Here is a 25,466-nt window from a genome sequence, read left to right on the forward strand (position 1 = left end):
AATGCTAAAAATGCTAACTATGCTAACAATGTTAAATTTGCTAACAATGCTAACCAGGTTGATTAGCTAACTTAGTTGATGATTTTTTGCAATTATACAAAAAATGCTAACAATGCTAACCATGCTAACTAGCTAACTTGCTAGTGAGGACTTTTATTTTGAAACATTTGTTGCTAGGGTATCCATGGTGGCCACTATCAGGAAACAAGAAGTTACTGCAGTATAATCATGTTGGTTGCTATGGAAACGGTCATAAACGCTTAATTTTAATGGTTGCTATGTTGGTTGCTAGGTACATGGAGGTTTCATGTAGTTGACTGGAGGCATAGTGGATGATAACTGACAGTTGGAATGGTTGAACAGTTCAATAGTTGAGTAGTTTTTAATGGTTAAATGATTTAATAGTGTATTATTGCAGTGAGGACCTTTATTTTGAAACAGTTGTGGACAGAGGACGTAGTGAAACAGGATCTGTAGTCTTAATGAGATTGTATGCTTAAAGCCTGAGACAGAAGGTGCCTCTCATATAGCGTTTACGCGTCCTCTCTCGCTCCTCACTGATCTACATAAAGAATGATGGAGCGGCAACAATGGGATAGTCTAGCCCTTCTTCTATCTTTCTTTATGTAGATCATTGTGGATCGAGGAGCGAGGGAGGACATATAAACGCTGCTTGAGAGGGACCCACAGTAAATACTTTAAAAGTTGTATGTAGATAGTCTAATTAATGTTGATAGACAGTTTAATGGGTGGATGAGTGAATGGTCTGAAGAAGATGAATGGATAGAATGTTGGATGGAATGTGCCTTATATTCTTGTAGAATGGAGAGACACAGCTCTCTACTGAGAGTAGTGGATACAGATACAGGTGTAATCAATTTAACTGGCTAGTCTTAAGAGAGCCAGCCTGAGACAGAGTAGATTGTTTAAAGGTTGAATGTAGATCGTCTAATTGATGTTGATAGGCAGACTGTTTAGAATGGGTGGATGAGTGAATGGTTTGAAGAAGATGAATGGATATAAAGTTGAATGGAATTAGGAGGACTTATTTTGATACTGTTGTGCGCAGAGGATACAGGGGAACAGAATAGTCTTCAGAGAGGAGCCTGAGAGAAACTGACAGTTGGTGCCCAGGTGGCCGGCCACCTGGTGTAAGATTCTAATTGCTGCCGTGATGTCATAATGAGCAATGTTAAGTCTATGGGGGAAATTGTAATAGTTTTTAACTAATAGTTTAAAAAGTATAAAAGTTACAAAGTTGAAAAATATAAAGCAGGCATGGCATAAGCAAGACCTACGCAACAACGTTTGAATGAAGTTTCTACGTTAAACGGTTGAAGCTGAATTGGCTGCGTTAGAAGAAGAAGTTTAATAATAACTAGAAAAGCAATTCCAAGGAATTACCAGTGCATGAAAATGCAAAAATAGATAGATAATGTAGATATGGTTACTAAGGTGTAGCTAGGGTAAACATGGTGGTTGCATAGTTTACAGAGAGTTGATAGTGTGAAGGTAGACAGTTTAAAGATGAAACGTTCCAGTTCTAACTTAACTAATGATTTCTATTCATGTTAAAATGTTGATTAGCTAACTTAGCTAATGATTTCTAGCAGTTACGCTAAAAATGCTTATTATGCTAGCAATGCTAACTTTACTAACAATGCTAACCAGGTTGATTAGCTAACTTAACCGATGATTTCTAGCAGTAATGCTAAAAATGCTAAATTTGCTAACAACGCTAACCAGGTTGATTAGCTAACTTAGTTGATGATTTTTTGCAGTTATGCTAAAAATGTTAACTATGCTAACAATGCTAACTATGCTAACCATGCTAACTAGCTAACTTGCTAGTGAGGACTTTTATTTTGAAACATTTGTTGCTAGGGTATCCATGGTGGCCACTATCAGGAAACAAGAAGTTACTGTAGTAGGCTATAATCATGTTGATTGCTATGGAAACGGTCATAAACACTTAATTTTAATGGTTGCTATGTTGGTTGCTAGGTACATGGAGGTTTCATGTAGTTGACTGGAGGCATAGTTGATGATAACTGACAGTTGGAATGGTTGAACATTTCAATAGTTGAGTAGTTTCAATGGTTAAATGATTTAATAGTGTATTATTGCAGTGAGGACCTTTATTTTGAAACAGTTGTGGACAGAGGAAGTAGTGAAACAGGATCTGTAGTCTTAATGAGATTGTATGCTTAAAGCCTGAGACAGAAGGTGCCTCTCATAGCGTTTACGCGTCCTCTCTCGCTCCTCACTGATCTACATAAAGAATGATGGAGCGGCAACAATGGGATAGTCTAGCCCTTCTTCTATCTTTCTTTATGTAGATCATTGAGGATCGAGGAGCGAGGGAGGACATATAAACGCTGCTTGAGAGGGACCCACAGTAAATACTTTAAAAGTTGTATGTAGATAGTCTAATTAATGTTGATAGATAGAATGTTTAATGGATGTTGATAGGCAGATTGTTTAATAGATATTGATTGACAGTTTAATGGGTGGATGAGTGAATGGTCTGAAGAAGATGAATGGATAGAAGGTTGGATGGAATGTGCCTTATATTCTTGTTAAGAGAGACACTGATACAGCTCTCTGAGAGTAGTTGACACAGGTGTAATCAATTTAACTGGCTAGTCTTAAGAGAGCCAGAGTACTCTTAAAGCCTGAGACAGAGTAAATCATTTAAAAGTTGAATGTAGATAGTCTAATTAATGTTGATAGACAGAGAGTTTAATGGATGTTGATAGACAGATTGTTTAATAGATGTTGATAGACAGTTTAATGGGTGGATGAGTGAGTGGTCTGAAGAAGATGAATGGATAGAATGTTGGATGGAATGTGCCTTATATTCTTGTAGAATGGAGAGACACAGCTCTCTACTGAGAGTAGTGGATACAGATACAGGTGTAATCAATTTAACTGGCTAGTCTTAAGAGAGCCAGCCTGAGACAGAGTAGATTGTTTAAAAGTTCAATGTAGAGCATCTAATTGATGTTGTTGATAGGCAGACTGTTTAGAATGGGTGGATGAGTGAATGGTTTGAAGAAGATGAATGGATATAAAGTTGGATGGAATTAGGAGGACTTATTTTGATACTGTTGTGCGCAGAGAATACAGGGGAACAGAATATGTAGTCTTCAGAGAGGAGCCTGAGAGAAACTGACAGTTGGTGCCCAGGTGGCTGACCAGCTGGGGTAACATTCTAATTGCTGCCGTGATGTCATAATGAGCAATGTTAAGTCTATGGGGGAAATGGTAATAGTTTTTAACTAATAGTTTTAAAAGTATAAAAGTTACAAAGTTGAAAAATACAAAGCACACATGGCATAAGCAAGACCTACGCAACAAAGTTTGAATGAAGTTTCTACGTTAAACGGTTGAAGCTGAATTGCGTGCGTTAGAAGAAGAATAATAAAAAGTTGAAGTTGAAGAAGCCTAGGAAGAACAGTACAGTGCATTTTCATGCACTGTAATAATAACTAGAAATGCAATTCCAAGGAATTACCAGTGCATGAAATGCAAAAATAGATAGATAATGTAGATATGGTTACTAAGGTGTAGCTAGGGTAAATATGGTGGTTGCATAGTTTACAGAGAGTTGATAGTGTGAAGGTAGACAGTTTAAAGCTGAAACATTTTGATTTGCTGATTTCTATTCATGTTAAAATGTTAACTATGGTAACAATGATAACCAGGTTGATTGGTTAACTTAGCTACTGATTTCATGCAGTAATGGTAAAAATGTTAACTATGCTAACTATGCTCACAGTGTTAACCAGGTTGATTAGCTAACTTAGCTAATGATTTCTAGCAGTTATGCTAAAAATGCTAACTATGCTAGCAATGCTAACTATGGTAACAATGCTAACTTAAACTAACAATGCTAACCAGGTTGATTAGCTAACTTAACTGATGATTTCTAGCAATAATGCTAAAAATGCTAACTATGCTAAAATTGCTAACAATGCTAACCAGGTTGATTAGCTAACTTAGTTAGATGTTTTTTGCAGTTATGCTAAAAATGCTAACTATGCTAACAATGTTAACTATGTTAACCATGCTAACTAGCTAACTTGCTAGTGAAGACTTTTATTTTGAAACATTTGTTGCTAGGGTATCCATGGTGACCACTATCAGGAAGCAAGAAGTTACTGCAGCATAATCATGTTGGTTGCTATGGAAACGGTCATAAACGCTTAATTTTAATGGTTGGTATGTTGATTGCTAGGTACATGGAGGTTTCGTGCATTGACTGGAGGCATAGTTGATAACTGACAGTTGGAATGGTTGAACAGTTAAATAGTTGAGTAGTTACAATGGTTAAATGATTTAATAGTGTATTATTGCAGTGAGGACCTTTATTTTGAAACAGTTGTGGACAGAGGAAGTAGTGAAACAGAATCTGTAGTCTAAATGAGATTGTATGCTTAAAGCCTGAGACAGAAGGTGCCTCTCATATAGCGTTTACGCGTCCTCTCTCGCTCCTCGATCCTCACTGATCTACATAAAGAATGATGGAGCGGCAACAATGGGATAGTCTAGCCCTTCTTCTATCTTTCTTTATGTAGATCATTGAGGATCGAGGAGCGAGGGAGGACATATAAACGCTGCTTGAGAGGCACCCACAGTAAATACTTTGAAAGTTGTATGTAGATAGTCTAATTAATGTTGATAGACAGAATGTTTAATGGATGTTGATAGGCAGATTGTTTAATAGATATTGATTGACAGTTTAATGGGTGGATGAGTGAATGGTCTGAAGAAGATGAATGGATAGAAGGTTGGATGGAATGTGCCTTATATTCTTGTTAAGAGAGACACTGATACAGCTCTCTGAGAGTAGTTGATACAGGTGTAATCAATTTAACTGGCTAGTCTTTAGAGAGAGTGTGCTTAAAGCCTGAGACAGAGTAAATCATTTAAAAGTTGAATGTAGATAGTCTAATTAATGTTGATAGACAGAGAGTTTAATGGATGTTGATAGGCAGATTGTTTAATAGATGTTGATAGACAGTTTAATGGGTGGATGAGTGAATGGTCTGAAGAAGATGAATGGATAGAAAGTTGGATGGAATGTGCCTTATATTCTTGTAGACTGGAGAGACACAGCTCTCTACTGAGAGTAGTGGATACAGATACAGGTGTAATCAATTTAACTGGCTAGTCTTAAGAGAGCCAGTGTATGTAGCCTGAGAGAGAAAGAGAGCTGCTGCACCTGGACTGGCCACCTGGCGTAACATTCTAATTGCTGCCGTGATGTCATAATGAGCAATGTTAAGTCTATGGGGAAATGTTTAATAGTTTTTAATTTACAGTTTAAAAAGTATAAAAGTTACAAAGTTAAAACATATAAAGCACACATGTCCTAAATAAGACCTACGCAACAACGTTTGAATGAAGTTTCTACGTTAAACGGTTGAAGCTGCATTAAACACGTTAGAAGAAGAATAATAAGAATAAGAAAACTTGGAATAACAGTATAGTGCATTTTCATGCACTATAATAAGAAGACTTGGAATAACAGTACAGTGCATTTTCATGCACTGTAATAATAAGAAGTTGCGGAAGAAGACTTGGAAGAACAGTATAGTGCATTTTCATGCACTATAATAAGAAGCCTAGGAAGAACAGTACAGTGCATTTTCATGCACTGTAATAAGAAGAAGAAGAAGAAGACCGAGGAAGAACAGTACAGTGCATTTTAATGCACTGTAATAAGAAAAAGCCTAGGAAGAACAGTACAGTGCATTTTCATGCACTGTAATAAGAAGAAGAAGAAGAAGACCGAGGAAGAACAGTACAGTGCATTTTCATGCACTGTAATAAGAAGCGACCGGATTTCAATAGAGGGGATGCATCCCCTCTAATAAGAAGCGACCGGATTTCAATAGAGGGGATGCATCCCCTCTTATAAACAAAGTGTAGCCTTAGCAAAGTGTGGCCTTTTCTTTTTCTTTTTTGTTGTCATCAAGGGTACAATTCAGCACATTTTTCGCAGATCAGTTTCCCAGGCTCATCAATAGATGTCCTATTACCATGATCATAAATCATGCAATGTACTTTCTTTGTTGCAGGTCTGCCGGGATGTTTACAATGGATTAAACTTACACAGGATGGATGGCAAAGGGCAAGGTATGTGTATGAAAGTTTAGTTCAGTTGTAACAGTTTGCGGGGCAAATGGAGGGCGTGGGGTTGTTTATAATACTCTAATGTGTGTCAGAATTATATAAATCACTGTTCTCCATTGTTCTACATAGCTGTGTTTGGATCCCTGACCTCTGACCTGGAAGAAGTCACACTGATGGTGGGCGGCATAAAGCTTCATCTGGTACTTGGAGACATCACCAATGAGACTACAGATGCCGTAGTAAACACCACAGACTTTAATAACTTTGATTCAGGTAGAAATGAGTATCAGGATATAGATAACACATTGAAGTCAATAATGTGTAATTATGCAGCATACATTGAATTTGTGATTGTGTGGTCTGTTCTCTTCACAGCTGTTTGTAAGAAAATACTTTCTGTGGCAGGAAAAAAAGTCAAAAAGGCTCTGAAATCTGGTAAGCATTTGGTTTCTCTTTGGATACAATGTCTTCACCTTGATAGCAGAATCCACTGAGGAGAAACAGTAATTAAGAAAGATATGGAAACATATGTCCAAGTATCGAATAACTGCTGGATGACCTGCTGGACAGACATTCTCCTCATGTGAACCCTGTGTCTGCCACTGACCTAAATACACGTATAGATACTAACTAAATATAGCATGGAACCCAGAGTAATGAAGTGGAATGAAAGAGAAGTAACAATAAAATCAGATCCTTGACAATTAGTTTACCTTTTTTGCAGCTCAGGTCAACAGGGGTGAAATCTTCACATCACAGCCTGGCAAGTTCCCCTCCAAGGCCATTATGCATGTGTGTGGAGAAAATGACCCAGAGTTGGTTCAGGACATGACCAGGGACATCCTCCTCCTTTGTGAGAGCAAAGGATACCAGTCAGTTGCCATTCCTGCTATATGTGCTGGTGAGTAGAGGAACAGTCTGCTTTGTTTTAATTTTTTTTTACATTTGCATTTGAGTAACAGAAAGTGATTACAGAATAGTCTTTCGACTATTTCACTATTTCTATTATACTACTTCCAAAGACATTGATGTGTTACACTTCCTCTACTTAGCTAATTCGGCTGTGTGTGTGCATGCGTGCGTGCATGCGTGTGTGTGTGTGTGTGTGTGAGTGTGTGTGTCCATCTGTGTGTGTGTGAACATTGAAAAAACTATTAAAGCAGAAGGGGTTGTTATTTAACTCTGTACATTATTGTGTAGGTATGATGTATCATTTTGGTTCATCTCACTCTCACCGGGGTTTCATAATTGGCAGCAACTAAAGGAATACAATTAAAGCAGAAGCTCCACGTTTACTGAGATGCCATCGCTTGCCTGTCTCTGCAGTTGCGGGAGTGGAACCAGACGCAATCCTCAGTGGGATAGTGGCCGCAGTATCCAGCTGCTCCTTCCAGCACCTTGTCACTGTCCGCCTCGTGCTGTTCAGTGTGCCGGTCTTCCAGCGGTTTCGAGCCGCTGTTGACACCATGTTTGGGACACCCAGCAGACCAAACAACAGTAAGTGATTTCTCTCAAGTCAATGAATCCCACTGCTCAAAGAAACCTATTTGGGACGTCCAATTTCAGGTGCAGATTGTAACGCCAGATGACGTATTTTTTTCCGACGTCCAGTATTGGCATCCAAAAAAGGTTACATAGTCTTATTGACATCCAAATGGTGTCATGATTAAATGTCCAAATAGCGGACCTAGTTTGCACATCATGCAGCTGTCCAGTCGTCCAGAATTGGTCTTGGACCGACAGATGCATTAGAGACATGATCTGCACGTCCATCAGACGTCTAATGTTTTGTGGGATTGTCATTGTTTTGTGTCAGTGTGTCAGTGGAAGACTAGTGTGTTCTTTTCAACCTAAAGCACAATGTTTTTCACATAAAATAAGCAATGCACAGGTCACATTTTGTTCTATAACATTCAGCCTGTATATAAAAAAACATACATTTCATAATTGTCTTTGATAATGCAAAGTCTAGTTTAGTTCAGTGACATATTACACAATATTGCTCCAGTGTGTGACGATACGGAATCCTTCCCATCTTGTGTGTCTCTATAGCCACTGGTTCACTAGGAGCATCCACAGCTCCAGCTCAAATGGCCCAACCTGCGCCACTGTACCCAAACCTGAGCCCCCTGCTGCCTTCATCCCTCATCCCAGGCGTCCCTCCTTCAGCCACCTTCACAATCATAGGCACATCTGCACAGGACGTGTCCAGTGTCTGTGCTGGTCTGCAACGGGCCTACACCTCCCACTGCTCCCAGCACACCCTGGCCCCAGAGGAGCTGGCTGCGCTCTCCCAGGCAGAGCTGCAGGATCTGGCCGAGAGAGTGAACAGTCTCGGGGTGCAGCTGGACCCGTCTGGGTCTGGCAGTGGGGCAGGGGTGGTGGTGAGGGGGCTGACTGAGGGGGTGAAGGACGTGATGTACGTCATGCAGGGGGCATTACGCCGACAGGTGGCGGAGAGGGACCAGAGGGAGCTGTTCGCCCAAGTGGTGTGGTGCATTATGGGACAGCGAGGGGATTGGGAGAGGTTCCCCAAAGAGGCCAATCAGAAGCTGGAGAAGGGTGACGTCAGTGGAGGGGTGACGGATGCTCATGGATGCCGGTGGAATGTAGATCTCCGGAGGAAGCAGGCGACTGCTGTGGGCTCAGGTCATGTGACCTTAGTCAAGCGACTACAAAACCTGCCAGGTGAGGAGATCTCTTCAGACTGTTGTAGTCTCAAAACTATTTAGATCATGATTTATTCATTATTTAGTCATCACATTATCAGTGATTAATTACTGAAAGTCTGACCATGTCATGTGGCAAATTTCAAGAAGTCATCAGCCACTGTGACAAGAGGGAGAATACAAGTGCTGTGTGAGCTTTTAATCATTAATCAATTAATCTTCAAATCTGTAATAATTGATAGAAAATGAATTGTTTGTAGACATGATATGTTGTGCGCCTATTTACAAGGAATGATAAATGATATATCACACACAACCTCTATTTATTTACTTTGAGGCAAAATGCTCCTTGGTTGTCATTCCTAAACACAGCTGTAGGTGTCACTATTATCCTATACTAAGGTTGAATCTGATTATTGTGTTTTCAAGCATGTGTCCTTTTGGTAAATGTAAGTGTTTTGTTCATGGTTTGTAGCCAATATAGACAATTTGTAATTACAGTATGTGTTATTGTATTATTTTGTAAGTTATATTTTGTATCTCAATAAAATAGTCTGAGCTTGAAAAGCTGAGGATTTCAGAGATAATCTGTATTTGTTGCACAGATTTTAAAGTCCCTCTGTACTGGGACAGTCTGGTTCCTGGTGAGGCCCTACAGATGATCCCACTCATCCCCCTCTATGCCGAGTTTGAGCTTGTGAAGGCAGATTTCAGGAAGACCTGCATGAGGACAATACTCAAGGTATGCTCACAGGAAGACAATACAGATGCTATGTTCAACAGTCATAGTACAGCACCAGAATGAGACTTTGTTGTGTATTACAGTATGAGATGGAAAGTTCAGTGTGATTGTTCAGTGTTATACCAATGCTAGCAGTATTTGTGAAAATTGCCCACGCTTCATGTTTTTTTCTTCTTGAATAAATGTAAAGAAAGCTCATCTCATGCCTCATGAAATTGCACTTGTTATGTTGGACAGAACTTATAAAAAGCTACACACTTAGATGAACTATATTTTCCTATTTAACAGTCTTGTAAATACAACTGCTATCTAATTGTCTCACATATTACTGTCAATGTAGTAACTAACCTTTACGGAGCTGTGTGTGTTTCGTGGAACCACATACAGTACATTCAATTATGGAGCCATTCATTATGGCGTGCGTTTATTCTGTCTTCCCTCCCAGATTGAGCGTGTGCAGAACGTGCACCTGCGTCGTGCGTATGAGGTTCAGCGGCAGCAGCTGGAGGATAAGAACGGTGCACCTGTAGGGGCCGGGGAGAAGATGCTCTACCACGGCACCACAGCCCAGGCCTGCCAGTCCATCATGAAGAATGGCTTCAACCGCGGCTTTGCAGGCCATAATGGTGTGTTCTTATCTCTTTGCTGTTTGCCTACTCAGTTAGTCAAGTCAAATCAAGTCAATTTATTTGTAAAGTGTGTTTAACATGCACAGAGTGCTGATCATTGGGTGGGTTTAGGTGAACAGTTTTTTGTCATTCTTTTTCAATTCCATTCTGTATGAAACATGTGCCATCTCTCAAACATTCTAGAATCTTTTATCAGAATGGCCATTGCTGCTTTGATTCTGCTTGAGAAACTACAGTGGGCAACCTGATTGACTGTACAGTACATGGCTGTTCAATTGGAGCAGGAACGGAATACATCACCTCTTGCGAGCCTCTCACTGTCTTCCACTCTCATCTTTCTCATCTCTTCATATTTTCCCTGTTTTTCAGCCACGGTATATGGTCTGGGAACATACTTTGCTGTGGATGCCAGCTACTCAGCCAAGCCCTTGTACTCCCGTCCAGAAGCAGACGGCACTCAGTGTATGTTTGTCGCTCGAGTTCTGGCAGGTTCCTACACGTTGGGTAAGAGCGGCATGAGGGTCCCCCCACCGGTCTCTGCTCAACAGCCTGACATCCACTTCGACAGCCTTGTGGACAACCACCAGAACCCCAGCATGTTTGTGGTGTTCCATGACAGCCAGGCCTACCCTGACTATCTCATCACATTCAAATGAACATAGAACACATATTGTCCATGGCCCTCCCTTCATACTAAATTTGAATGACACTTTTTTTTTTAAATTCAGCAACATTTTACCGTAATCAACAAAGATTTAAAAGTGATTGGATACATTTGGAGACAAATGCTAGTTAGATATAACTGTAAGATGCTGCTAATACAATCTGCAACAAGGATCAAAACTCTAAAAACATAATGCTATATGAATCACCTAAGATTGTATTCATTTAAAGCAGGGCTGGACTGGGACCAAAAAACGGCCCGGGCATTTTTGGCCATAGTGGCCCACCATGATAATTTGCACGATAAAACATATGTGCACACTGTTTTGTTTGTAAAAAATATTTAAGTAAACTGCAGTAGCCTGCATGGAAGCGAGTAGGCTAGCCTACCCTTGCTAAAAAAATATTAATTATTATTATACTCTCTCTCTCTCTCTCTCTCTCTCTCTCACACACACACACACACACACACACACACACACACACACACACACACACACACACACACACTAGAGTGACCTTTAAACCAGCAAGGATGAGGTTGTGCACAAAACTCATGCTATTAAATGCTTCACTAAATAAAACCTGCTATAATTTATGTTGAGCATTTGCACAGTTTTAGCCAACAATTCACCTTGATACTATTTAGTGAAGATGTATAGGCTACACATCCCAAAACATTTTCATTGTTAATTCCATGGGCTATCACCATTCCTGTTTCATTCCATGCGTCTGACTGCATGTCTGTGTGTCTGGGTGTCTGCTTGTCGCAAAGAAATGTGATAGTTTGCTTGTTATACTGCGTCAAGATTGACAACAATTTCGACCAATCGTGACTGTCTTTTCAGAAGGTTGATGGCGAGCCGTCAACTCGTTAATTTAATGGGTATCGCAATTCAAATGCATGCGAGAGGGGTAGGCCTACACAGAAACCACACAAAAAGACGCGCTCACACTATAAAACTTTGTTTTGCTTAACTGGGTGCTGAATCCTACATAGTAGGCAGGTTAATACATCTAAAAGAAGCAAGGGGAAGAAGCAGTCGCAGATTTCAAACTTTTAATTGTTCGTTGTGCGCCCAAAAAGTTCAGCCAACATTTCGGCTCCTTCTTACCTGCCTCACAGTAGCTATTCTGACCTCCTCCTCAATCTGTCCCTGCTGGGTCACGTCTCTCACCTCTTCCTCCTCCTCCGAATCAATTTGAATAGCTACTCCTTCCTCTGTGTAACTCTGTTGCACACTCGCATGTGCCTCTCTGAAGCCTGCACTCGGTGCTGCTTCTGCACTGCTGCTATATGTCGACGGCCCTGTTTGAACTTGTGGTGGCAAACATTTCTGTAATTTTAGCACATTTTTGCTGCATCCACTTGTAGGCTTTAGCCTTTTATCTCACAACTTCTCTGCGCCCCCCTTGCGCTTTTGTGGTTTGTCTTCGTACATTTTCATATAGGCTACGGACGGTCTCAAACTCCGGTCGAACTCCAGTCAAGAGGGAGATGAGGCCGGGAGGGAGATAGGGAGGGCCCTGAGATTTCATTGGACTAGCCCAATGTCCATTAAGGCAGTCAACCAATGGGCCGCGATTCGCTGCCGTTGTGGCCGTATGAGCCTAATATTTTTTTTTATTATTATTAAATTGACAGCCTCGGCCCAAATATGCGTCGGCCCACCGGGCATTGCCCGGTATGCCCTATGGCCAGTCCATGCCTGATTTAAAGGGACTCTATGCAACACCTCTTGCAGTGTGGGTTTATGTACCCTTGCTTTGCCTGGCTGTTATCCATACAGTGACTCACTGGTGCCTCCTGTTGTACAAAGCATGCTACTTCATTATCTGTGGAACAGCTTACACATTGCAACAACATGGCTATTTCTTCACTTCTGCTGCTATGCCTACATAATTGAGTTATGTTATGTTTAATGTAGTCATGTTTTAAGTTACATATTTTTACATAATTGCTATGTCTCCAAATAAAGACCAGTGTGCATCAGTGTGACCAGTGTGCATCTGTCTAAATGTCAGAGAGAGAGAGACACACACACATACATTGTATAATGCATTTCTATTTTTTCCTTTGGTGTTATTTGTAACACTAGCTTTGGCAATGCTGTATCAAACAGTCATGCTAATAAAGCACCTTTGAATTTGGGAGAGAGAGAGAGAGAGAGAGAGAAAGAGAGAGTGTTTGGGGGCGGGGGGAGTAATGGGGCCACTGGTCAGACTTGAACCCAGGTTTGTGGGTGTTTGAACCTGGCTCAAGTGTCTCGGCTCAAATTACCTCCCACTTGAGGTAACATCCACAACAAGCAAAGGACCAGAGGAGAAGTGTATACCCACAATGTTACTCTGTGGCTGGAGGTGGCTCAAGAAAGAGGTTGTAATATTTTCTTTCTTGAATTTAGTGGTTAACACATGTAGAGATAGATAGATAGATAGATGTTGTGTGGCAGAATAACACTTGGGAGCACTTAGACTCGGCGCAGTGATATCATCACTCTTGCACTTTCAGTTTCACTTTGGAGTGAGGATATTACTGCGCCGAGTCTAAGTGCTCCCAAGTGTTATTCCGCCACACAATATAGTTATCCCTCTTACCTGCTTAGAAATGCACCATGTTTTATTTTGTCTCACCATACTTGATCGTGTGACTACTCGTGTAACTGTATTTTAATAGGGAAAACATGGAGGTGTTTGGTCGCTTCTAACTTCATCTCTGTTTGGATCCTAATGAATTAATTAGGGCTAGCTAGCGCCGCGAATCTATAGTTTAAGTTCAGGTTAGGGCTGATCAGAGCAGTCTTTTCCAGTGCAGATCATGGTTGAAGTCCATTACACTCTTTGTGTAGTTTGGTGAAATGTATATGAATGTGGAGTTACATTTAATAGTGATAATATAATATATGTGCCAAACCACTGTGTGTTGCCACTTCACAGTGGATTATCTTCTGACCACTTTGAGTCAAATACACACACACACACACGCACACACGCACGCACGCACGCACTCAAAACACATAACTATGTTTTTGTCTATTTACTGATGTAGAGAAGGTTGAATGTGCAGTGAAGGATGAACAGGAAGGATACAGCTGCTCAGCTTCCAGGGTAAAGTGTACAGAGCCTCAGTGTCAATCAAAGTCTCACACACACACACACACACACACACACACACACACACACACACACACACACACACACACACACACACACACACACACACACACACACACACAAACTTTGCTTCAAAAGCTTTGTATTTGTGTGAGCATGTTCTAGAGAGTTCTTCCATGTGTCTGTGTGTCTGCAGTGTAATGTGAATGTGTCTACTACTGTGTGGTTTGTTTGCAGAGGAATACTGATGATATAAGGACTCTTCATCAGGCAATCATCAGAGGTGCTTCCAGACATAGAGGTACAATGTAGGCAGCACAGCCTTTGAGAGCAGAGTGGAGGCCCACTCTTACCCTTCACCTCACATGACTTCCTCACCACAGATGCTTAGCCTTCTGTGTCAGTGATGTACGTACAGTATTTGGCTGATGGGAACTCTAAATCAGGCAACTCACAGAATAGGGAACTGAAAACTGTCAAATATATATACTTGGTTAAAAAAGTTCTCACTTGACTTTTTTGGGTCACTGTCACTTTTTTGGTAGTATTTTTTTCGGGGCTTTTGCCTTTACGTGGATAGGAGTAGGACAGTTGAAAGTGAAGGGTAGCAAGCAGGAAGATAGAGATGACGTGGGACCTGGAAATGATTATGGGTTCGGAACCAAACCCAGGTTCCCCTTGGACCCATAAATGGTCAGGATGCTGCCCTTTTTATGCCACTGCTACCACTGGTCACGTCCCTTTAACCCTTAAGAGTATACCGTCACACCGGTGTGTTTGGAATGTTGGAAAATTAACATTCTAAAGAATGTCTGGGTTCATTGAATTCTACATAGAATTTTAGAACGTTGAATTGTTGCGGAACGGAATCTTGTGTTAGAATGTTCAAAACCCACCCTTTTAAAGAGAATGTTGAGTTTGCTGCTGGGCACATGTTACAGACACATATTTCAAGTGTAGAACAAGTGTAGTGTAGGACAAAGCCAAAATCTGAAACAGAGTGTGTTTTTACTTAAGCTAGTTTTTTTTTATGATTTGTACAAAACAAATTGGCCAAAAACACAGTTATCGAGCTCATGGGGTCACACCATTTCGGGGGAAGTGAGGTGCATCGGAGCGGAGACGTGCACACACACATGTAGTTATTTTCTTTTAATTTTGCATAGTCTATAAAGAGGAAGTGTCTTGGATGGGTAGATCAGATGTGACCAGTAAATCACATCACTTCTGCCTTCGTGCACCACCATCACACTGAAAACTCTTAACAGAGAATGGACATCGACACCTTGTATTCCAATGTGAACCTAAAGGCAAAGAAAAAGTCCAAGTCTGCATTTGGTGGAGGTGAGTGTGATAATCATGCCATTTTTGGCTTGTTGTGGCTGTTTGTGTGTGCCTATCTGTGTGTGTCCGTATCTGTGTCCATGTCCGTCCACGTGTGTGTGTGTGTGTGTGTGTGTGTGTGTGTGTGTGTGTGTGTGTGTGTGTGTGTATTGTACTGTACCTATTGTGTAAGAGTCATAGGGTTTTTTATTCTCTTCACAAACAGATGATGACAGTGATGATATTGATTACACTTTAATTGACTTCACCAACTCAGGGAACAAGCAGAGAAGACCAAATGGTGAGTGTGGACTGCTGCTGCAGAGAATAGCATAGCAGATACAACTGCCTTCTTTTTTCAGTCATTGGATTGCCTATATATGCCACACACTTCCTGATATCTTTTCAGCCATCACAAAGATTTCCGATGGACTGCCACCTGTGTTGTAGCGGTTATTGTTTTAGCGTAGCAGTTTTTACAGACCCAGTGCATCCTGATGTGTTATAATGCATAGGATAGGTCATTGTGTAAGATTACTTGTATGGGATTTCAAGGGACTCCTGTTATTTTCTTTTCTTCTTTTATCTGTTAGCTGTGGACAGTGAGGCTGTCACATACGCTGCAGTAAAAACCCCCCAACCAGGTGTCAGCAGAGAGCCGGTCTGCAGAGATGGTGAGTGACAGCTGTGTTAAGCCCAGGCGGACATGTTCTGTAATTTTCTGTAAATGGAAACTCACTCACATTTTTTTTTTTTTTTGACATTTCTGTCTAAAAGGGACGGAGAGTGATGATGTCATCTACTACAAGATCACCCAGCCAAATAGAGGTTTGCTTCGGAGGTTTACTTCCTGTTTAATGCCAGTTTGCCAGCTGAAGCAGTCTTTGCTTGCTTAGTGTTATTCTGCCATCAACAGCTCCTTCTATTATACTGTTATTATCTCTTTTTTCTCTGACTGTGTGAGTGTGTTTGTGTTGTGTTTAACCTTCTGTTTCTTTGCAAAAAAATCCAGCTACAACACTGATATTTTGCTTGCATGTTGCCTTTTCCTACAGTAAGTCAAAGGCTCCCACCTCTCTCTCTCTCTCTCTCTCTCTCTCTCTCTCTCTCTGTGTGTAGATGGCCTTTTTAGCCAGTCTTCAGCACAGCACAATGAACCGCTGCCAACACAGAGTGGACATACACCTGCGGCCTTCATGGCTCACAGTGACCCTTTCCCCATGACGATGATGACCCCTGTGAGGGAGACCCAGCAGAGGTTCTTTCAGAGGCCCACGTTCCTGCTGTTTCTGTGCCTTCTCTTTTTCACACTGACCCTAATTCTGGGAGTGCTGTGTAAGTATCACAAAGTAGCAGCTGAGTGCCACACAAGATACAGTACATTTCTGTCCATAGCGCTGCCATTTCAGAAATGACTTTATTGACGCTGTGTGTTTATGTACTTATAGATTCATTGGAGGAAAATGCCCATGCAGGTAAGAGGTTTAAAATAAATAAATTATAGAAATGCATTGTATAATAAGTAGATAGATGCATCAGATTATGTTATTCATCCTCTGAGGTAAACTGTGGTGTTCCAATAGTGATGGACACATGTGCATGTAACAATAGCCTGGCTCCGCCTTCGCCTGGGTCTGCGGTATATTCACAGATTTTCTCCCGCTAAAAAAAATTGCAATTTCAGCGAACAGAGGGAGTAGCTGAGAATGATGACGTTGAAGTTGTGCCCTAGTTTGAGCATGACATACAGTATGTCACCAAACCTTAGTGATTGGTACTGGTCCAGAGTGGCTCTGGGGAGATCCAGTAGTTTTAAACTTCAACAGAGAACCTGCCTTCAAGGAAGTTAACGCTTGACAATGGAAGTGGCCATTGTACATTATGAAATGTATGAGAATTCGGGAGGACCAGGCTAATGTAGCAATGCATGGCCAACATAAAATGTCTTTCTTCCTTTCTCTGTCATCACACTGATTTCATAAAGATACCATGGCCAAATATGAATCTCTCCAGTCTGTGCACAGGGCAGTCCAGAACAAATACTCCCAGAGTGCTAGAGATCTGTCAGGTCAGTTCAATTGTCCCCCTAGAAATTAAAACAATATTTAACACATACCAAAAATTGACAATGAAGTGTCAATGAAGTGTAAATTTGGTGATGGTAATGCATTATTAACCGCATTTAATTCAATTAGGCTCTTTGGCTTCTAAATTATTATGAGTACTGCAGGCCCTGCAGATTAATCATTAAGGTTTTGGTTAAAAAAAAAAATGTACAAGAATAATTATGTATATAAAAAACAATTTGTCATGTCAGTCACATGATAGATTTGGCCAGTTGTGTCCACTCTGTCACATTGTGTGTTATTGTGAAGGATTTTATGTTCTGCCTCTTTTTTATTCTACGTTGATGTTTCGCTTCTCCACGCTTTGTGAAACTGATAGAGCTCAGAGAAGAGAAGAAATCCATTCAAAGTCAACTTATTGGTGAGTCTGGGATTGGACAACATTTTTTTTCATATTAAAAAAATATGTATTTGAATCCAATTTGAATTGCATTTTATTACACTTACATGTGACTCTGTTGACAGATGTAAAAAACAGTTTGCAAATAGAGAGGGACAAAAGCAACAATCTTTCTTTGGAAAAAGACACAAGAGAGACGCAATTTACAAGTAAGTGTCAAAACTCTTATACTGTATGATTAAATATAGAGAAATTTGGTTGACCATTCTGAGGGCAGCGGAACAATTGGGCACATGCAACTTGGGCAAAAGTGGGCATGTAACATCACTATGCTGATAGGGGGGAATTCCCCCATGCGCATAAGGTTGCGTATGTCAAAAAAAGTGCGTAATTGCGCACATTTCACTCAGCGCAAATTCTGCCGTTCATTTAAGTCTGTCATTTACGCACGATCGAGGGAGTTACACGTTTTGGGAGGAGCAACCCAAAATCTGGGCGTTTCTTATACTCTTGCGTGCATTCTGACATGGCTTAAAGGTATACTATGCAGGATTGGGGATTTCATCGCCGGTTTCGCTTTCACTTTTCATTTTCGCTTGTTTATACACGCTACGTTTTTACACGTAGCGTGTATATTTTACAAAACTCCTCAATCGGTCAGTCTGCCGTGCCTTTTCATGAGACTTTACATGACACTTCCTGGACTAGAGCATGGGTGCGTGCCCGAGGTCTCCTGAAGTTGCAAGTGTGGTTCTACCGCTACAGACCACTAGAGCGGCCAAAAAAACACTGTTCGACCGGTAATGACTCATTTAATCATATATAACAGTATGGGACGAATTGATTAACTGAAAAACGTTGCATAGTATACCCTTAAACGGACACTGTGTAAGCCTGAGGAAATTTCATTGTGAAATTCTCCCATCTAGCGGTTAGGGATTATATCGCAGTCTATAGAGACTACGGTAGCCATCTCAAGTCAAACACATAACTCAAAGATCTGCGACGAGACAAAACTGTTGCAGAGGTGTGAATTAAATGAAATTATCTTTTACTGTCTATGATTAAACGTTGCACATCGTTGCCAGCATTTGCAAGCCGTTGCAAAGCATTCAGGTTGTTGTAGCATAAGGTTCATCTCGTGAATCTACCAAGACAATTTCCCCTTAGGGATCAATAAAGTAGCCTATCTATCTATCAATGGCCCTAGTTCCAGTCTCCTACTTTTCTCCTACTTTTCTCTATTGTCGTTGCTTGTGTGTGATGCCAATAAAGCACACTTTCGGACACGTAAATTATTTCACTTTGCCTGTTGCTAACCGAGCTAAGCACAATAGCTAGCTAGCAGTAGCACAGTACATAGAAAGTTAATGTGAAGGGCTAGTCAGGCTGGCTAGCTAGGTAGCTAAGGACTGTGGTTAAACTTGTTGTTGCAAACTAACCTGAAATAACATAAAATCGAAACTTCCCCATTGTCGTTACTTGTGTGTGATACCAATAAAACACACTTTCAGACACAATAAACCATTTTATTTAGACTGTTAACCGAGCTAGCCAGCTAACGTTTGCACCAAAGGCGTTAGCAGCTAGGGATGTTCGCTAGCTAAGCTAGCGGTTTTGTACACGCAACCTTACAAGTTGGTTACAGCTCCTCGAGTCACGGTAAAATGTCATGTTTGATACATAGCTAATTGAGATACACTTATGATGTGGGTGCTTGTGTTTCTTTACGAATCTGCAGTCTTAATTTGTATAGAAATGGCCGTCTTCACGCTGCTTCTCTGTGCAACGTGAAACGCGTTTTCCCCAGCGGTATTAACAGGTAGTGTGTCCCTCTCGGCCGTTCATACACCGGAAAGACATGGAAGTCTTCCGGTAACGTCCCTTTCAATGTAAATGCCGGGAAGTGATTCTTCGGCCAGGAGGACAAGTCAGATCATTGGCATATGTTATTTTACACCAAAGAGGATCTATTTATGAATGAAGACGTTGATTTGAGGTACTAAAACACTTAAAATCCTACATAATGTACCTTTAAGGAGGTGGTGGATCAATCTGGTTCTTTTTAAAATAAATCACGCCTCTTTCATAAGGCCGCCTTGATTTCGAACTACGCAATGTGGGTGTGTCAGAAGCTGGAACGACAGAACACGCATAATACAGAAGTGTTTTTTTTTTTTTTTTTTTAAACCAGCTTACGTGCTATTTACGCGCAAAGGGGAGAATTCCACCCATAACGAATAGAAGGTTTTGGTCACGACTATGAGATACATAGTTTAAAGCCGTGTCTCAAACCCTACTTGCACACTTTATGTACAAGTGCAAATATTGGGACAATATTAAGCACTGAAGTAGGCAAAATTTATGCAAGCGCTCAGTGCACACTAGCAGTGTACTGAACGAAGTATGCGGTTTCAGACGTAGCCTCTGTCTTTCCCTCACAAAATGAAAGCTGTAGTTAGAACTTTGCATTAGTGGTGCTAAACTATAAATTAAATTGCAGTTACTACGTTGAGTGTTCACAATTAAAATGGAGCAGTAAGCGCAGATCTTCAGGACAGCATAACACAATGTAAAATACATAACACAAAAACATAACAAAACACTTTCTCTGAAAGAAATTAACTGAAATTTGTTATGTCTTACACTTAAAACTTTCTCCACAACAGAGGCTCTCGAGAGTCTGAAGAATCTCAACAACACCCATGGAAGACTGTCTACAGAGAAACTAAGCTTGGAGATACGGCTCAGTGGTAAGGCAGTGGTGAAATTCCAGCACTGAGAGTAAAGATCACAATTGATTTACTGTATACTCAGGATTAGGTAAGCAGTTCTGCTCATAAGTGTATGTACCTTGGCATTGTACTTACACACTTAGGTGTGTACGTGTGTGTGTGTGTGTGTGTGTGTGTGTGTGTGTGTGTGTGTGTGTGTGTGTGTGTGTGTGTGTGTGTGTGTGTGTGTGTGTGTGTGTGTGTGTGTGTGTGTGTGTAGGCGCAGATCAACGCATAGGCTATGCATTAAGATTTGCATAAGAGAATGAACATCAAACTTCATTTGTCCAAAATGAATATTTAAAGTAAGACGCTGATTGGGTAAATAAGGCTGAGATCATAAGGTCAAAGGTGTGATTTCATCTTTTCTGCTTTTCTTATGGATGCTAGAAAATTGTCTCTTGTCTCACAGATGTGAACAGGAACTTGGAAACAGAGAAGAGTAGAAACAAACAGCTTACACGTGAAAAACAAGAAAAAGAGAATGAACTCTCAAGTGAGTGGGATTGACCCAGTTTGCTTGATTGGACCCTATTGGGAGAGGATGGAGTTTGATCGTCCCATACATTTGTGCATCTTTTCCCAACAGACTTGGAGAACCAAAAGACTAATGCAGAGAAATTGAGAGATCAATATAATACTTCACTCTCTGGTGAGGAAAATCTGACACATTAGAAAGGTTTTTGGTCTTTGGTTCTAATACATATTCCCACCAACATTTAAAAAAAAAAAAAAAAAACTATGTTTACTGTGTGCGTAGCTTCAACAACTAGTTACACAGAGATAGACATATAGCCAATACAACTGTCGGTGATATCAATTGATACACTATGGATTATGATATTGCATTGCATTGTTTATTCATGATTAATAAGACCACATTATGGCTTTTGTTTTTTGTTTGTCATTGTGGAGCAGACACACAGAAGAAACTCGATGAGCAGAAGATAAGCAATGCTTTTCTCTCACACATCAAGGACAGTATTGAGGTAGAGCTGAAAGGTAAGGGACATTTTCCTATACAATTAGTGCTGTTCATTGGTTTGCCCCCAAGACCCATGTGTCCCAAAGATGCCATAAGACTCAACTTTTGACTTTATATTACTGTATTTATCTATATTTTCAGAAAATGTCCATTACATTAACCTACTGCATCTTCACTCATAGTATGTGGATTGTGTTTGTATAGAATATCTCAAATATCTCAAAACCGGAGTTGTTGAACAAAATAAGATGCTGAACAGCGCACTACAAGGTTAGTCATTCCATATGCTGCCTTTAGTGGATCGCCTAGAACACGTGGCCACACAAAATGATGGGGAGAAACAATTCACCACAGTCCCATGCTTGAGACACTATTATTACGCTCGGATATAAACTGAATGAGAACCATTACCATAATATCCCGTCTATTAAGCAAGGTTTACACTGCAAAAACTGCTTATCTAATAACATCTAATAAAATTGTAGTATAAAAAGACATATCTACTTGATCGTGAAATCATTTGACTTGATTTACAAGTTTTACTTATTTTACGACATTTCTTCCTGAAAACAAGCAAAGTTTGTCCTAAAGAGAACCAAATTTGTCTTGAAAAGACTCCTTATACTAAAAACTATACCAAACAGATTTTTTAAAAATCTTAATGTAAGCTTGATAACACTTAGTTAGATTTTTAGATTGGTTTTCTTCATTTTGATTGTCTTTGTTTATGTGCTTACAGCGGCTGTGAGGCGTTAATTTACACTATTTAATTTTCTCTACCAGTGACTTATGATATGCAGTGTATGATTAGTGTGAGTATGAAAGTGATGTTGGTATTATGCTAATCAATAAGGACTTTTGTATTAATGAATTGGAATTAATTAATATGAACTTCAGAGTAGCAGGTCTACTAAAAGGGACGGATCGTTTGACAGTGGTGACCACATGAATAAGAATATGTTGTTTTGTTTGAGACACAATAATGTTCAATATATAAGAGCTGTCAATAACTTTTGTAATTTTAATTGACATAAAACCCCTGTACATGTTGTGACAGTGATTTTAGTACTGCTTTGTAACTGTTTTTTGAGTGTCTGTTGTCTCTCTCTCTCTCTCTCTCTCTCTCTCTCTCTCTCTCTCTCTCTCTCTCTCTCTGTGTGTGTGTGTGTGTCATTATACATGTTCTGTTTCTTCACTTAACAGATTTAGAGATGGGCTGTGCCATTGGATGGAGAAACTTCACAGAAAAGTGCTACTTCTTCTCCACTGAAAATGAGACCTGGATTAAGAGCAGAGATACCTGCCAGGCCAGGGGGGGACATTTGGTTATCATAGACTCAGATAAAGAAAGGGTAACAAAACTGATGGAATTGCGTATATGTTCTTGCATGTAGGGCAACTGGAATACACACTGAGTCAAACTTATCTTGTTCTAGACGTTTCTTAAAGACACAGCACCAGGAAATTCTAAGACCTTCTACTGGATTGGACTAACTGACGCAGAAAAGGAGGGGACATGGCGCTGGGTGGACAACAAAGTCCTTGCAGGACGGTAAGGATGTACTGTATGTGTTTGTGTATCTTTAATAACAGGGTGATATTTCATTTTAATGTATTTTGCGTGTGTGTGTGTGTGTGTGTGTGTGTGTGTGTGTGTGTGTGTGTGTGTGTGTGTGTGTGTGTGTGTGTGTGTGTGTGAGTGTGCATGCGTGTTTGTGCCTGTGTGTCTACATAGCCGTTTTCAGACAGGTTTTGCGCACATTTTGCGATAATTGCTTACCGCATTTCTGACGGTAGCGGACATTCAGACATGAAGCATATACTGTATGCGCAATGTATACGGCCACCTGTTGTTCACATCTAATGTAGAATTTTAGTAAATTAGGCTTTAGTTCGCTGGGCAGATAATGACGCCTAATAAATGCTGACAGCTGTGCATGTGAGTGTAGTTTTCACACCGGGAGTAACCTTGCTGCATTACCGTAGGTTACGAAGGTAACTATGGATCTGTGAGACAGAGGGATGACCGTCACCATCCCTTTTTAGACCGTAGTGACGGTCAGAGTGAGGTCGAAACAGATCTGCAGCGTGTTAGAGAGATGTAGGCTAACTGTTCGGTGATATTGGGCACTTAAAATACACGTAATACTTCCCTTGATCATCACTGACAAGTGCAGATTTTTTCCGCGATTGCGTTCACATAGCAGCTGTGGCGGCAACATTACGGAAACATGACTAGGTCGGCAGCAGGAAAAGTTCCGATAGTAGATATGCGGACATATGCATTCAGGCAGCACAACGGAAAAAAACCTACCGTAAAATGTCCGTGAACATTGCGTAAATACACGTCTGTCTGACGCGGCTTATGTTTATGATGCCTTATTTTCCTGTACAGGCACTGGACTTCAGATGAACCTGATAACTGGACAGACGATAATAAGAGACCCGAGGGAGAGGACTGTGCCAGAGCAAATGCAAAGGAAGGACTGTGGATGGATGCATTCTGTGATGGGAAGCTTCAATATATCTGTGAAGCTACAGCTGCTGTGAAGCCATGAATCAAGCATATTCTTAAGTTCTACATGTAGATGGTCACATTTCTTCTTATTTTTTACCTCCGCCAAGGAGGTATATGTTTTCATTGGGGACCGGCGTTTGTTTGTTTGTCTGTTTGTTTTTGTTTGTCTGTCTGTTTGTTAGCGAGATAACTCAAAAAGAGATAGAGGGATTTCCATGAAATTTTCAGGGAAGGCTGGACATGACCCAAAGAAGAATCGATTACATTTTGGGAGTGATTCGTAATTCCGTAGGCATTCTGGAGGCATTTATGTATTTAGCTTAGTGGTGTAATGGCACGGTATCGCCACGTGGTGGCGATCTGAATAGTTTAGGTTCAAATGTGTGACAACCTAGGAAGAACAATGCAGGCGGAGGTCTGCGCTCTCTGAGTGCTTTTCTAGTATTGTTCATAAAACAGTCTATAACAGAATACAAAATTATGTTTATGTATTTGTACATGTACGTGCATCTTTCTTATAATAAAAGCTTATTTTGTCTAAGCAGGTAACATGACAGGACGATGGACAAACAGTATAATATAAATAATGCAGTGTTATCTGTTAAAAGTGACATTAAAGCTGATCACAGCAGTCACATTGTAACTGATCAGGTAATGATGTTTCAGCAAATGATGCTATGTTTGATGTCTCCAAATGCTAAATAAAGAACAGTGTGCGTCAGTGTGGGCTCATGTACTGTACAGCATGATATAGTAGAGTTACTGCCAATATGACAGAACCCAGATTTTCAGTTGCAGTTCAACTGAGTTCTGTAATCAGGACATTTGCGTCAAAAAACAATGACAAAGGGGCAAAAGCTGTCAGATGTCAAAAGATATCAAAGGGCTGGGGGTTGTCTTGGGGTGCTGAGTGTAACCAAAGTATGTTGCTCTACTGAATTGTATTCATAATTTTTTACCTCCGCCAAGGAGGTAAGTTTTCATCGGGGACCGGCGTCTGTCTGTTTGTTAGCACGATAACTCAAAAAGTGATGGATGGATTTTGATGAGATTTTCAGGGAAGGTTGGACATGACCCAAGGAAGTACGGAGTGATCCGTAATTCCGTCGAGATTCCCGAGGCGTTTATGTGTTTACCTTAGTGGTGTAATAGCATGGTATGGCCACTTGGTGGCAATCTGAATAGTTTAAATGTAAGAAAACCTAGGAAGAACAATGCAGGCGGAGGTCTGCGCTCTCTGAGTGCTTTTGTAGTTGCTACTTGCATAACCTGGTTAGCACGTAGACCTTCTGAAATGTAAAATAAAATCAAAGTGAAATTAAACTTGAATTGGTGCATTAAACTCTAAACAAATAATTTCAGGAGTGCAGTAATCTTGTAAACAAAGGTTTAAATGCATTTGTTTACTCTATTCCAAAGAAATGCGTGTAATGGATGCCAGC

General features: G+C 40.5%; 2 protein-coding genes across 6 annotated transcripts in view; both read left to right on the top strand.

Annotated features, from left to right (window-relative positions):
* LOC134060133 (protein mono-ADP-ribosyltransferase PARP14-like) overlaps positions 1-12,837 on the top strand; it is a 52,176-nt gene extending 39,339 nt beyond the window's left edge. Inside the window, exons 6-14 of the mRNA XM_062516746.1 lie at positions 6,087-6,144; positions 6,271-6,414; positions 6,517-6,576; positions 6,866-7,042; positions 7,468-7,638; positions 8,194-8,829; positions 9,416-9,552; positions 9,998-10,178; positions 10,551-12,837. Coding sequence (XP_062372730.1) covers positions 6,087-6,144; positions 6,271-6,414; positions 6,517-6,576; positions 6,866-7,042; positions 7,468-7,638; positions 8,194-8,829; positions 9,416-9,552; positions 9,998-10,178; positions 10,551-10,837 — 1,851 coding nt within the window. The 3' untranslated portion in view covers positions 10,838-12,837. The remainder of the gene's footprint in view (positions 1-6,086; positions 6,145-6,270; positions 6,415-6,516; positions 6,577-6,865; positions 7,043-7,467; positions 7,639-8,193; positions 8,830-9,415; positions 9,553-9,997; positions 10,179-10,550) is intronic.
* A 774-nt stretch (positions 12,838-13,611) lies between these two features.
* On the top strand, positions 13,612-24,745 carry LOC134060242 (C-type lectin domain family 4 member K-like). Of its 5 annotated transcripts, none has more exons than XM_062516874.1 (19): positions 13,613-13,952; positions 14,196-14,366; positions 15,125-15,302; positions 15,508-15,582; positions 15,875-15,955; positions 16,059-16,109; positions 16,401-16,616; positions 16,730-16,756; positions 17,266-17,349; positions 17,727-17,768; positions 17,873-17,956; positions 20,417-20,500; positions 20,934-21,017; positions 21,111-21,173; positions 21,440-21,523; positions 21,711-21,776; positions 22,710-22,858; positions 22,943-23,058; positions 23,902-24,745. In XM_062516874.1, the coding sequence occupies exons 3-19, from the start codon at positions 15,230-15,232 to the stop codon at positions 24,062-24,064; spliced, it is 1,542 nt and encodes a 513-aa protein (XP_062372858.1). In that variant the 5' UTR covers positions 13,613-13,952; positions 14,196-14,366; positions 15,125-15,229; the 3' UTR covers positions 24,065-24,745. The 5 variants fall into 5 exon arrangements, with proteins under 5 accessions (XP_062372861.1, XP_062372858.1, XP_062372860.1 ...); XM_062516876.1 differs by having other exon boundaries at positions 14,196-14,259; XM_062516877.1 differs by lacking the exon at positions 21,711-21,776 and having other exon boundaries at positions 13,612-13,952.
* Positions 24,746-25,466: the final 721 nt, after the last annotated feature.

Source organism: Sardina pilchardus, chromosome 16 (genome assembly GCF_963854185.1).
Source record: "Sardina pilchardus chromosome 16, fSarPil1.1, whole genome shotgun sequence".
Classification (NCBI taxonomy): Eukaryota; Metazoa; Chordata; class Actinopteri; order Clupeiformes; family Clupeidae; genus Sardina; species Sardina pilchardus.

Bases quoted from the DNA above. Each gene is read 5' to 3' on its own strand.
- LOC134060242 (XM_062516874.1), top strand. From the start codon at position 15,230: ATGGACATCGACACCTTGTATTCCAATGTGAACCTAAAGGCAAAGAAA. The intron at 17,769-17,872 runs GTGAGTCTGGGA...CTCTGTTGACAG, and splicing joins CATTCAAAGTCAACTTATTG to ATGTAAAAAACAGTTTGCAA. The intron at 23,059-23,901 runs GTAAGGATGTAC...TTTCCTGTACAG, and splicing joins AACAAAGTCCTTGCAGGACG to GCACTGGACTTCAGATGAAC.